This window comes from Cydia fagiglandana, chromosome 26, assembly GCF_963556715.1.
Source record: "Cydia fagiglandana chromosome 26, ilCydFagi1.1, whole genome shotgun sequence".
Taxonomy (NCBI): domain Eukaryota; kingdom Metazoa; phylum Arthropoda; class Insecta; order Lepidoptera; family Tortricidae; genus Cydia; species Cydia fagiglandana.
The window spans coordinates 3,840,035-3,855,006 of NC_085957.1; the positions used below are offsets into that span (position 1 = coordinate 3,840,035).

Here is a 14,972-nt window from a genome sequence, read left to right on the forward strand (position 1 = left end):
AAGACAGTCGAGTTAACCATTTCTACTTTAGTATTATTATACATTATATTTAAGGATAGTACATGGCTCTTATTTGTTCTAAATTGTACAGCTTTGGTTTTACCAATATTAATTTTAAGATCATGTATATTCAGCCAATTTACTATGGCTCTAATAGTTTCATTTATTTCATTTTCAAAGGTATCAACGTTCGTACATTTAAACAATAAAGTCGTGTCGTCAGCAAATAATATACATTTGTGTGTTGTTACATCGGGAAGGTCATTAATATATAAAAGAAACAATAATGGTCCTAAAATGCTTCCTTGCGGAACTCCTCGTGGATTAAGTTTATATTCTGACATGACACATACTTTTTCGTCATTAATTACTTTAGATACTTCTGTACACTGTCTCCTATCACTTAGGTAGCTAGTAAGCCAGTCATGGGCTTTCCCTCTAATGCCATAATCGTAAATTTTATTGAGAAGCGTTTTATGATTTACAAAATCGAATGCCTTAGACATATCTAAAAATAATGCTATAACAGGTTCTTTACGATCAAGGCACTCGGTAACATATTTAACTAAAGAAAAACTAGCCAGAGACGTCGATTTACCTGACTGAAATCCGAATTGATCCGTGCTTAGTAGTTTGTTTTTTTGTAGGAAATCATATAATCTCTTAGCAATCACTTTTTCGAACACTTTTGAAATTATAGGAATAAGAGTGATAGGTCTATAGTTATTCATGTCTAGAGCGTTACCTTTTTTGTATATTGGCTTAACTATCGAGTATTTAAGACGATCCGGAAATATACCTGTGGTGATAGAGAGATTAATTAGATACGTCATAGGAATAGCTAACTTCTGGGCGCATAATTTTAATAATTTGGTGCTTATAAAGTCATATCCAACCGAATTTGTGTTATTAAGTGAAAATATAATATTTAACACCTCATTTTCGGATACGGGGGTTAAAAACATAGAGTTTATTTGGTTGTATTTATGAGAACTGTGTAGAGGCGCTCGTGTCGCGGTCGTGTTAATTGTAGAAGTAAGATCTATAAAGAAATTATTAAATGCTTCCGCTAGTTCTAGGGGATCATCTATGAGTTTTCCATTGTTGTATATTTGGTCTAGCTGTTTTACTAATCCCTTGGTGTTAATATTCCGATGAATTACTGACCAAGTTGCTCTACATTTGTTTCTAGCAGTTTTAATTATATTTTTGTTGACCATACGTTGGGCTTTATTAATGCAACGTCGTAGTGTTTTTGTGTAGTTAATGTAAAGACTTTTACAAAGTGGCTTATCACTTGCAGTTGATTTTCTGTAAGAGAGATAGAGATAGCGCTTTTGTTTGCAACATTTCCGTATCCCTTTCGTTATCCAAGGCGAGTTTTTAGTCTTTTGAGTAATTCTCACCTTAATTTTCGGAAAACATAATTCAAAAAAGAGAATTAGTAAATCATGGAACTCACTGAACGCTGCATTTATCTCATTATTGGTATATAAATTATGAAAAGATAGAGAACCTATAGCATTGATAAATTTCTGTGTATTTTCGGCACTAAAGTCTCGTCTATGTTCGTACCAGTTCCTAAGATATTTTAGTCTCCCTAGATCAAATGAGGCAAACTGTCCTGTATTATGATCTGACAAACCTAAATGGTCATTTCGGCTCAATACCTGCGCCATGTTGCTGGTAACGAGGTCTATACACGACGATTGTCGCGTCGGTGTAGCGGTATGAATTTTAAAATTATTTGCTTCCAAAATGCTAATTAATTCTTGACTTTATCTTATCAGTTTTGAGTATGTTAATGTTCCAGTCTCCACACAAGATGATTTTGCTTTGTTTTTTATTTATTTTAGAAAGCAGATAATTTAGTTTTTCTAAGAATGCCAGTACATTCGAGGAGGGAGTTCTGTATATACAGATCACAATCAGTCCCATTTGCTCTATCTGTATTCCACAACATTCAAATATATAGTTTTCTGAAATTTGATCGCATATATTTAATGTTTTGTAATCTAATTCATTTTTAAGCAAAATACATGAACCACCTCTTCTTTCACAGAGGCGCGAGAAAAAAGCTGCCATTTTGTATTTGTTAATGCAAACGTTTTGTTCCATTCCTTTTTTAAGAAAAGTTTCAGTTAGGCATAGAATATGAATGGCTGCTATTTAACTGATCACCAGATTTAATAAAATTTAATACCAAAAAAATGTACTTTACCACCCTAAAATAATGAATGATCACCAAAATTATAACACCATTTTAATGTGAAATGATTACCAATTTTATTACATTTTACTATCCTATTAAAGGAAATGACACCAAACTAATCATTATTAACCCAAAAATTGTAAATGATTACCAAATTTCAAACCCCATTTTAATGTCAATTGATAACCAAATTTTCACATCTTGATATCCTATTAAATAAAATGACACCAAAATAATCATTGTAAACCCAAAAATAGTAAATGACCACCAAAATTAGAACTCCATTTTAATGTAAAATTATAACCAAATTTTTAAATCTTGCTATCCTATTAAAGCAAATGACTCCAAAATAATCATTGTACACCCGAATATAGTAAATGACCACCAAAATTGTAACCACAATTGTTTCTGTATGGGTCACAGATCAAACCTAACCTAACCCACTTTTCTAGTAGAATTTCGTTTCTGTAAGGGTCGCAGTTCAAACCTAACCTAACCCACTTTTCTAGTAGCATTTCGTTTCTGTATGGGTCGCAGTTCAAACCTAACCTAACCCACTTTTCTAGTAACATTTCGTTTCTGTAAGGGTCACAGTTCAAACCTAACCTAACCCACTTTTCTAGTAGCATTTCGTTTCTGTAAGGGTCACAGTTCAAACCTAACCTAACCCACTTTTCTAGTAGCATTTCTTTTCTGTAAGGGTCGCAGTTTAAACCTAACCTAACCCACTTTTCTAGTAGCAATTCATTTCTGTAAGGGTCGCAGTGCTAACCTAGCCCACTTAACTGATAGCAGTACAAACCTAACCTACTTTTCTAGTAGCATTTCAGTATGCTCCTAGAAAAGTAGGTTAGGTTAGATAGGTATGCGGTGCGGGGTACGGGGGGTAGAGCGGGAGGGGCTAATAATTTTGGCAGCATTTTACTTTATTTGGTAATATGTATACATTTTTTGGGTATCATAGTGTTTATTTAGTTGAAAATATCGCATTAATTTGGTCTTCAAGATTTGGTGATCATTAATGATTTTTGGTAATCATTCAATATATTTGGTATTCGAATACAATTTGAAGTGCAGTCGTAATTAAAACGGTGGTACTTTTGTAATTTTAGGCCTTATTTTTTTGGTGTTCAGTAATTTTTTTTGGTAAGCATTATTTTTTTATTTAGGGTACCAAAGTATTTTTTGGTGGTCATTATATTTGTAGCCAATATGAATTGGCTGTTTTTGTGCGGAATATTCTTCCAAAACAATTTCTAGCTCATCCTGTTTTTTTAAGACACTAGCTATATTCTGGTGCAATAACTGGAAACTTGTATTACAATCGTGGTGAGTTATTGTATTTTTTAGTTTCGTTTTAGGCACGAAAGGAATGAGAGTATTGAGAGTGCGTTGTTATATTAGAGTTATTTGTTAGAGGTGGCTGTGGGTCCGTTTGTATACCTATATCATTTTTTTTGGTAGAGAAAAGAGCTTTCGGTTCCGGTTGGTTGAACTTATTAAATTGCTCTATATACAAGATAGTTTTCTTGATACCTTGAAATATCTGTTTTACACCGTTGTTATTTACAAATCCAGACGCTCTGCTAAACATATCGTACTCAAATGACAATTCGAGATTTGAGTCAAGCAAAAATGAGTACTCATATTTTAGGTTATCACAGTAAAGTAAATTATTAAAAGTTTCAATCCTCCAATTAAACATTATACCTGTATTTTTACACTTGAATGTAGGCGAACATATAATGAAGTTTGTGTAATCTAATTTTGATAAAGTGTTTCTTATAAGGTTCACTAAACGCTGGTAATCTTTAGTTTCCGTAAAATCTTCTTCCCCGATACAGACAATGCAATAATCTTGTTTTGTGAAATTGATTGTCTTTTTATCAATGTCACGAAACAATTCTGTAATTCCACAATTGGGCATTAAGTAGTGACATATCTCTAAAGTGTCTGAAAGTGCATTCTGTGCCACTTGCAGTATTTTGTTTCTTTTGTTAGCACTTGTTAGGCAAAGTTTCGACTTTACTATATGTTTCGTCGTTTCTATTGTGACTGATGGTGACCCACTTATTGAAGAATCAGCCTCCGGTGTTGTAGTCCGTTTCTTGGGATTCGCAGGCGTCGAAAGTTCTTTTTGGGCTAAGTCTGAGATTGGCGTGCTACTTATATGTAATTTCGTAGGTAGAGGTAATATAGAATTTCGAGATTTAGACTTGCTAGCGGACTTTTTCTTTTTCTTACCTCTTACGGCTGAAATTGAATTATTTGGTGTATTTTCATTTAGTATTTTGCGATAAGTATTTATTTTCCATATCTCTAAAGACCGTGAAATAGTTATTTACGATACAAGTGCGGAAAAGAGGAAATTCGAAACGAGTGGCGATAAATTAAAACACGACCGAAGGGAGTGTTTTAAAAATCGACACGAGTTGCGAATTACCTTTTTGCACGTGTATCGTACAACGTTTTACAGTACATATGGCTCTTTAATCTTTTGACATACGCACGAAAAGTGCTATTTTACGCACTAGTGCGAGAAAATAGGACCATGTGTACTGTAAAAATATATACCTTATAAGTCGGGCTAAATTAACTCTGCATCACGTTTGATAGTGTACAGTGAAAGTGTGACACGTTTTACACTGCATTATTGAAAATGGTGCCGAGTTAGCTTAGCTCGACTCTTATTTGCACTTTGTTCCTCGTAACACGTTTGCCAACATTTGGAAACGTGACTGACAGGACTAACATCTCCTTTGACAGAGGAAACGTTAGGCAGCGGTTGTTGCCGACAAAAGAAGCTTTCACTGTTTTCATAACAGTAAGAAGGGGGACAAATGTTACTCGCGTCCGCAGGAGCATACCTACCACACAACCCTGCACGTGTCCCCTGGGTGGTGCTAAAGAGTGACAAACTAAGAGGCGAATAGATAATAGGCAAGATTGCGAACGTTGCGTTGAATGACAGCAAGCGTAATTGGACTCGTTAACATAAATTTCTCGTGTGGCCCCCGCTGCCATCGTAAATGTGTTTCTATAGTCACCGGGTCCGTTACACTATAACCCAGAGGGCCACGGCAAACCATCTTTCTGTGGATTATGAAAAAGTCATTGAGTCGTGGCTATGGGCTTGGCGCACCCAGGTTATATCTCGAGCTGCGAGTACTCTTAAACATAATGAACCATCATGCACCTTTTGCCTCTTATCTCTCAATCAATGAGCGCCTACCGAGCGATTAGTTCATTGAAATTTTAGAGAATGAAGTGGTGCAGGTGGATGTTTAAGACTACTTACAGGTAAATCCTGCTTTTATCATATGCATTATGGTAGGGTTTTAGTGGAATACCACTAAAACCCTTTTACATTTAATAAAATGTAACGCAAAGTACATATTTATTATGAAGTGTTTAGAAAGTATCGATAAAAATTGTATGCAAACTGACATGTTTGGCAGAAAGAACTGAACAAAGACAATAAAGCAAATACACTCGTGATATTTATAAAACTTCTTAAAGAATAACTCTGTCAAAATTTGACTATCTCTAATGGCTTGTAATACACGTAGTTGATGTAGTCTTGTACTACTGTAGTGAATAACCGCAGATATTGTCTTGTAGGTAACATACAAGGTGGTACTACTAAAATTAATTATAACTAGCTTAAATCTAAAATAAGCTAATGAAGTTAATGGAACTAAGGATTGCTGGCGGCATTGTGACATATTGGTAAATTTGGCATTACGAATTGGCAAAAAAGCAAGAACGAGACATAAATGCAGTTTTTACCCGGCAAACAAATACATTTAACAAAGGTGTTTAAGTGATTAACATATTGATGCCAAATGTAATGATGCATGAAATGAAAGAGTTTTTTTTTTCCTTGCTTTTTTTTCTCTTTAAACAATATATATACGAGAACCGGTGCGTATGTAGAAGTTAGATGATTTTTTTATTTCTATTCTTACAGTGACGAATCCTTGCATATATGACTATTGAGATTGATTGAGATTGAGATCGAGATATTTATTTATAAAATCATAAATAATTTTACACGTCACAAAGCTTTATAAATGCATTTAACAAAGGTGTTTAAGTGATTAACATATTGATTTGATGCCAAATGTAATGATGCATGAAATGAGAGTTTTTTTTCCTTGCTTTTTTTTCTCTTTAAACAATATATATACGAGAACCGGTGCGTATGTAGAACTTGATGCATTTTTTATTTCTATTCTTACAGTGACGAATCCTTGCATATATGACGATTGAGATTGAGATCGAGATATTTATTTATAACATCATAAATAATTTTACACGTCACAAAGCTTTATACATTACATAATTATCAATTTACCACTAGCTTAAATTATTAAGTAGTTACATTTTTACATTATATTCAGTTCTTATAAATAATATCATTTTTAGACATCAGTATTTCTTAACATAAATTCACATATAATAGTGTAACAAGCTAAACCAATTAACATTTTTTTCTCAAACATGCAATGAAATATTGATGTTATGTTCCTTATAATAGGCTGCGAAGTATGACGTTTCAGGTGCGGCTAGGACAAAAGGTCGTTAATGGAATTTCATACACATCTTGCAGGCCTAGGCCGGCAAAGTCCTCTTTTTTAATTTTCATTTCACAGATATTTGTGACACAGCATCGAGGCATTCATCCATTAAAAAAAACTAGAGGCAGTATTTGCTTTATGGTTCGTAATGACACTCTGCCACTACGCCTATAAAAAAAAACAAAAAACAATGTTTGCTATAATTTGCAGTTTTATTTGTATAAAATCAACATGAACTAAATAATACATTATATAATTTTAAATTATAAATTTAACTACACAAATAAAAATATTTAAAATATTTCATCTAAACGTTAGCGGTAAAAAGGTCTATTCAAACACGCGTAGTTATATTTTTTTAATTGTTATGGAGGTAAAGTTGAAAAATATTCATTCTGTTTTGTTGGATTTATGGTGCGTTGTTGATTTTTTGACTTTAATATGAGTTCCGACGAAATAATGAAATTAATATTAATTGTAATCGTAGATGTTGGAATTGGCAGCGTAAGCAGAATTGATTTTAAATAACTTCCTCTGCCGCCAAGTCAAAGACGAAGTATGTATATGGTTGCTTATGGCAATTTTATTATTTGAGAAACTAAGAAAAATGGCTTACAGTTTATTAGAAACAGTTTTGTGGCATATTTTAAATGAATGTAACTACAAATTCGTCAACACTGTGGAAATTATACTTATTTACTCCATGCATAAAGCAACGATGTATGTGAAACATGATATCAACATGAAAGACTATGTAAACTTGTGTGACGAAAACGACAGTCAGACGGATACAAGGCGAAAAAATCAAAGATACATGAAAATATACGGGTAGTAAAAATACACGACTCGTGTAAAACATACGCGTGATAATGATATAGGTACGTGTTGGTTATATTTTGGGTTTAGTTTACTTTTAGTTTTTTCTATAAATAAAACTTGGGTTTCGTGGATTTTTTATTTTATTTCATTGCATGTTTGAGAAAAGCACTATACATACCTCGGCGGGAAATGGGGTTGCCCGCGCTCAGACCTATCCGGCCTCGCTTCGCTCGGCCGTCTATATGTCTTCGGCCGGCAACCCCTTTCATCCCGGCCTCTGTAGTAATGTACTATTAAAGTTACAAATATTGTAACTACTCACTAGCTGAGTTAATGACCTCTTTTGGAAGTGTGTTATAAATTTGTACACCCATGACACCGAGTGACTTCCGAGCCTTGGCCAGTCGGCAGCGCAGGACTAGCAGGAGGTGCTCGCCTCGCGTGTTACGGCCGTGGTTCTGCCCACGAGTTGTATATAGCCTCAGCTTCGACCTTACATATTTGCAGGCTGTTAGTATGTAAACACATGGTGGAGAACCGATTGCACAATGTCATCATTAAGTAAGATAGCACGAATTTCTTCTGTTCTTCTCTTACCTACTTCGCTCCCTTAAAACTGGGCTATTGGGTTGAGATGCTAATGCACTGGTAACTGGGACTATGGAAGAAACATTTGATTGTGTGGATCATGGAACGCTCATTTTGAAATTAGAACACTATGGTCTGTCAGTAAATGCCCTAAACTTTATGTCTTCTTACCTTAGCAACAGAACACAAACAGTTGTTGTAAACAAAACCCGGTCTAGCGGTACTGTAGTCCAATTAGGAGTGCCACAAGGTTCTATTTTGGGTCCATTCCTGTTTTTGGTTTATATAAATGATTTGCCATGTGTAGTAGAGTGGCTCTTTTGATATAGCATTTGTCAACTGTATTTTTTAGTTTAGTAATGTCACTATTCAAGCGAGCAATTTCTTCGTGAGCACTTAGTAACTGTATCGTTAATTCCTGATTTGCAGACTGCAAGTTCGCTATTTCAGAGCTATTCAAATCGGGTATATTGGGTAGACTTAGCTGTTCCTGTATACTACTCGATTTTGACATAGAGTCTGAGCCGTCCGTATCTGTAGATATATCAAGATTTTCGTCCGAATAATAGTATGATTTTCTAGCCTTTCGTTTTGTAACATAGTCGATACTGGTATTTATTTTGCTATCGCAAGAGGAATCTTCCAATGCCTTCGAGGTGTTAACGCGTGTAGGAGACTGCTTAGGAGACGAATATGCCCTCGAGGTGTTAACGCGTTTAGGAGACGCTTGTGTCTCACACAGGTTAGTACTACTTATGGCAGGCTGTTCCACACTGCACTGATTGTCGACACACGGGTCCTCGTCGTCTCGCTGCTCCTCGTCATGTTTCACTTTGCGGTGCTCTTCGTCAAATTGTTTAGAGTGGTTTTGCCCCGTAGTAAGTTGCTCCTCGGTGGGCTGATTTCCGTCAAGCGGTTTCAACTCTCCTCGTATTCCGCTATCTTGGAGGCACTGACTCTCGTCGCTCAGCCGCTCCGTAGACTGTGAAATTTGACTCTTTTCACGTTCGTCAGCTGTACATGACGTTTTGTGTGGTAAATCACTATGTATAGAGTTTGGTGTTAGTTGTGTAGAGTCCTCTTTTAATTTGCTTGATGATTCAAGAATATGAGATTCAGATGTCACACTCTCTGTTGGTGTGTTTAGGTTTGTGACGCAGTTGCTACATTTCCATGTCTGTTTATTTTGATTTGTCATAAGTAAAAATCTTTTGTAGCTAACATTAGTGGTGCATTTTCGATGGTATGTATGTTTACACGTAGAGCATTTCAAATATTCTTTTGTGGTTATAGTCGTTTTGCATTTTTTGCATACAATTTTAGTCAATAATTTTCTGGAACTCAAAGCTTTGTCGGTTTTTGTTGACATGGTGCAATCTAAATATAATAAGTAGTGATTCTTAATATTAACGCCCTCTTTGATGGATTCCGTGTACTAAGATTTCTCTTTGTCTTCGATCACAATCTTGATCCACGTGGTAACGCTATTTCCTCATAGATGGCGCTGTAATCAATACGAGGGTCGCACTGAAATATTCGGGAATGGGACACTTAGAAATAACATAATAGAAAGAGGCATATAATTTATAAAAATGTAACTCTTTATAAAACTTTTAAGGTATATTTCATTTGGTTGTCATTTGTATTTAAGAATTACTGGCAATTTGAAAATTGTATGTCGAACATTATTTGAATTTTTGGCAAAGTGATTTTTCCGATCAAATTTTTAAACGGTTTTCAATATGCCCTCAGCGAACAAATAAAAGTTACAATGGGCTTCTGTTATTTTTTTATGAACTAGAGTTCATCGTACGCTCGTTTGCGGTTAAAATTAAATATGAAAGTCACTTTCATTTTATCCCATAGATGATCTTAAAGAAGCATGTCATTCCAAAGCGACGTCAAAAATTAAAATCGCATTTGTGCTGTTAATTAAAAAGACTGCCAAAAAAGTTGCATATCGGCAGATTTCGACATTCCTAAATATTCATATGACAACAGTAAAAAAATATTATATATATATATATATGTAAAAAAAACTTCAATTCCGTTGGCTACTCCACGAATTTCATACAAAACCACTAAGGCTCCAAAATCGCCATACAAAAAGGACTTTGGGATTATGAGCCGTGTGCATTACAGAATGATTACTTTCAAAAGAAAATTTATATGCGTGGTCAGTTTGAGATTAAGTATGCATTAAAATAAAGATTGACTGTCTAGATGCGACAGTATTCTCTATTCCCGACATTTTCAGTGCAACCCTCGTATATGTAGGCGAGTCGAACAAACTGTTATTTTTTGTCTAAATTTACAGATTATGTTGTATGTACTGTCCAAAATAAGTAATTATTCCGTTTCTTTATGTTGTTCACACTTTAGTAATGTATGTGTTATTAATTTAGTCACAGAAATCCACGAACACTTGATATTGTCACTCAAAAACACTTAGTCACTGTCTAAGTTTTATGCACCGTTTTTTTTTTATCCACTGATCAGTTTATATAAATAACACGTGTTGTTGCGAATTGGTCCATTGTTGCCATTTTGAACACACTTTAAAGTCAAAAACACATTACTAACTATTTTTTGTTTATTTTAAGTTAGAGACGACACACAGAGCACTGTTGACAGTTGTAGCGCCATCTAGTGTGAGTGTTGAGATACGTATTATCTTCTTAGTAGTTTGTGGGTCAATTCAATTCCGGCCTCCGCTACCGGAGGGCTAATAGGTCACTCTTTTCTTTAGTAAGCTTTAGACCTATATGACTTTTATTTCAATTTATAATTCAAATTGGTTTGCAGGCAAGCTATCAAACGAGAAGATCTCCGAATTACTCGCACAGATTTCAGCGCGGGGTGCAACTGCGCTCGTGCTCACCGCTTTAGATGACATAGCCTGTGAGTTCAGCAAATTCTCTTCTCTATAGTTCGTTTTTTTTAGCATCAGAAATTAGGTAAACAATCTTGATGTGCCTTTTAATTGAAAAACACATTTTAAAAATAAGTTACGGCAAAAACGTAACAATTATGAATCTAATACGATCATTTATATTCTCCTGCTTTCATAAGTAATAGTTATTGATTTTTATAAAGCGTTTTTCAATTAAAAGACTTGCCAAGATCGCTTACCTTATTTCAAGTTCTTTCTAATGCTAAAAAAACGAACTATAGATATCGAATGAAAGGGGAAGTTATTCCAGCCGGACCATCCAAAAAGGTAACGCTGCCAGCCTTCTGGGCACCATAACGCATGAAAGTGACCTGGGGAGCCTTTATTATTTAGATTAAGAATAATATTTATTTGGAAGAAAATACCTTGTTAAACAAATATCAATATCCTGTGGCTCCACACTAGGCTATGCCTGTCACGTGGTAGCCTGATTCGTAAGCTAAAGGTTTACTTTAAGATTTGTTATTTAGTTTAGTTTTAATTTTAATATTTAGTTAATTTATTTTGTTCGTTATTAATAGTAGAAGCGCTGGTGGCCTAGCGGTAAGAGCGTGCGACTTGCAATCCGGAGGTCGCGGGTTCAAATCCCGGCTCGTACCAATGAGTTTTTCGGAACTTCATCTATCATTTGATATTTATTAGTCGCTTTTCGGTGAAGGAAAACATCGTGAGGAAACCGGACTTATCCCAATAAGACCTAGTTTCCCCTCTGGGTTGGAAAGTCAGATGGCAGTCGCTTGCGTAAAAACTGGTGCCTACGTGAAATCATGGGATTAGTTGTCAAGCGGACCCCAGGCTCCTATGTGAGCCGTGGCAAAAATGCCGGAATAACGCGAGGAAGAAAGAATTCGTTATTAATAGTGAAAGTGCCAAGCGTGACAGAATTAAATGAAGTGTGTAGACAAAAAATAAATTTCATAAAATAATTATTTGTTGGTGTTTACGTGTTTATATGCTGCAGACACGCTGAACCTCCGCGGGTCGGACATCATCCACAACCCGGTGTTCTTCGCTTATCTCGTGCTGAGAGCGGACGTGGTGAGTTTCCTATTCTTCATTGATGATTACTAAGGTCATAAAGTTTAGACCAAGAAAAGTCTGCAGAGATTTTGACAGCACACGCAGTTCCAGCAGTGGGGAGACACTCCTGACTTTGGTCGAACTCGGCTCTGTTCGGCTCAGCATTGCTCCGAGCAATTATTAGGGTTGGCACCACTTGACTTCCTTTTGCGTGCACGACCACAGATAAGATAATCACTTTAATTTTGACAACCCTAAATAGCCGAAAGGGATAGTACCATATACAGTGAAACCTGGTTAAGTGGGACCTGGATAAGTGAGAAACCTCTATAGCTGGGACTCATGGTGCGGTCCCGACGCTTTAGCACTGAATTACCTCTGTTACTGAGAAAAAACGAACCTCTATAAATGGGATTCGTTATTGTGATTTTATAGTCACATTTACCTCTATAACTGAGACAGAGAGTGTATTTTACCTCTTTTACTGAGACTATATTTATAAGATTACATTTTCCTAATTGTTTTTTGGAATTTTATAGGGAATTGACTTCTGTATCTGAGATAACGTCAATCTATGACCTCTCTAACTCGGACTTCATTGAACAATTTCCGTATTCTTACTAACTCTTAGTCAATACACAAATTCCGCATTTGCCTTATTGTGTCTAAACAACTTCAAGTTTGATTTAGTTAATTTATGTAAGTAGTTAAAACTATCGAAACGAAAGCTGAAATTTTGATAAGTAGGTAACACGAAAAAATAAATTTTCATTTATTAAATTTCTAATACGCATTGAAGTCCATATCAAATTTAATTTAATGTTGAAATATCTATCCTTTGGAGAATCATTCAAAATTAATTCAAAGAAATATTTAAACAGACTAAAAAAATATTTAGGGACAAGGATTATTTTACCTTATTTATTTTTAAAGATAATTACTAAATACCCTATTAACCACCTCTATAACTGAAATATACTCTATTCTCACCTCTGTAAATGAGACAGAAATTTATTTGTACCTGGCTAACTGGGAGCCTGGGTAAGTGGAAAACCTCTTTAAGTGAGACAAATTTGCTCGCCCCTTGAGATCTCACTTATCCAGGTTTCACTGTATTAGAAAGGGATAGCATGATTCGACTCTGAACCGCTGTCAAACCTCGGGTTTGTAGGAAGTGTCCTTTCTGTACGGTGGTACTATTATTTCTTGTGTAGTTCCAGTGCTAATTTATACGTCATAAATGTCATAATTTCATAAAAGGTTGACGTTTAATATAACACCTGCATTGCGTGCGCTGTCAAAATCTCTGCACACTTTTCTTGATTTAACTCTACTATTTTATGACGCACTAAAAAACGTGCTAATGCCGTGCTAATGCCGTGCCATGGACGTCCACGATAAAGTATAGGTGCAGTCCTGCAATAATATGTTACACAACGAACGCAGCAAAAATATCTGACACGATCTTATTTGTAAAGCCATAAGAGCGTGTCACATATTTTTGCGGCCTTCATGTCCATTTGAAGCAAGCTTTTCACAGACATTTGTGACCCTGCCTGTGAAGCCGATGGTCCTGGGTTCGAATCCCGGTAAGGGCATTTATTTGATATTTACACAAATATTTGTTCCTGAGTCATGGGTGTTTTCTATGTATTTAAGTATTTATAAATATGTATGTATGTAATGTACTATATATATATATATATATATATAATCTTTGTGTACCCACAACACAAGCCTTATTGAGCTTACTGTGGGACTTAGTCAATTTGTGTAATAATGCCCTGTAACATTTATTCTTTTTATTTTTTTTCCAAAATTTTCCAGACCACAGACAACATAATTCTATTCTGGGGCAACGGCGAGCTGCCTGCCGACGTGTCATCTTTTCTGGCGGCAGAGGGCACCACAGTGACAGCGCGCCCTTATAGCGAGATATTCAGCTTTCTGAGGGGATTCCCGGTATGTTTACCAGGGTATTTTTATATATTTATTTATTTATTTATTTAGAAATTTAATTCAGGCAACAAGGCCCATATTACAAATACCTTACAGACTAACATACATATGTATTTTATAAACTTAAAACTAAACCCTATTTAGACGATAAAACGGCGTGGCTCCGTTGCATCGGCTGCTCTTGTGTCGGATTCGGCAGTTAGTTGGTTTATATAAAACCAACCCCTAATTCGTATATTTATGGCATTTTCATACGCACTACTTGTTACTTGTTGCGGTGACAGGTAGAGGTAGGTATCATTTCAATACAGTTTTGGGAGATTTCTATTTTCTCAGAATTAACTACTCTATCATCTGCAGAAAATAGAATTTGATAATGACATGTACCGGCAGCAATTGTACATAGACTAGGAATCCTCTAGACCGAGCTTAGAGCAATTATTTCATGCAACCGATGATGCCAAAAATGCGGGGGTGCGCGGGACGAGGTGAGCGAAGTCCCGTGCCGTGATTGGTCCGTTCAAAGACACGGACGTGACACAAAGACACTTTCGACTCAAACATGGAGTAAAATTACCGTATGCGTGGCAGAGGGGGTAGCGCTACTATGCTCAGTCTGGACGATGTTTTGTCAGTGCAATTGTATGATGAAAGTTTTTATTTCTAGGACACTCTACCAGAGGGCAGCACTCCCACTATTTGGCTGTCGCAAGATGGAAGCCACGCTATACATTTAGCGGCTGAAGCTGTAAGTCAATTATTTCTCACAATTCTTAATATCTAATTTAAATTATTCAAGCTTTTGCCCGTGACTTCTGCGTGAAATATGACGATAGATAAA

The 14,972-nt window shown here is 35.6% G+C and overlaps 1 protein-coding gene and 1 long non-coding RNA gene across 2 annotated transcripts in view; one reads left to right on the forward strand and one right to left on the reverse strand.

The window, feature by feature from the left end:
- Window positions 1-14,972, reverse strand: part of LOC134677592 (uncharacterized) — a 55,122-nt gene that overhangs the window by 26,711 nt on the left and 13,439 nt on the right. The window lies entirely within an intron of this gene.
- Window positions 1-14,972, forward strand: part of LOC134677535 (xaa-Pro aminopeptidase ApepP-like) — a 40,745-nt gene that overhangs the window by 7,458 nt on the left and 18,315 nt on the right. The window contains exons 7-10 of the mRNA XM_063536001.1: window positions 11,005-11,100; window positions 12,114-12,190; window positions 14,000-14,134; window positions 14,799-14,879. Of these exons, the coding sequence (XP_063392071.1) occupies window positions 11,005-11,100; window positions 12,114-12,190; window positions 14,000-14,134; window positions 14,799-14,879 (389 nt within the window). The remainder of the gene's footprint in view (window positions 1-11,004; window positions 11,101-12,113; window positions 12,191-13,999; window positions 14,135-14,798; window positions 14,880-14,972) is intronic.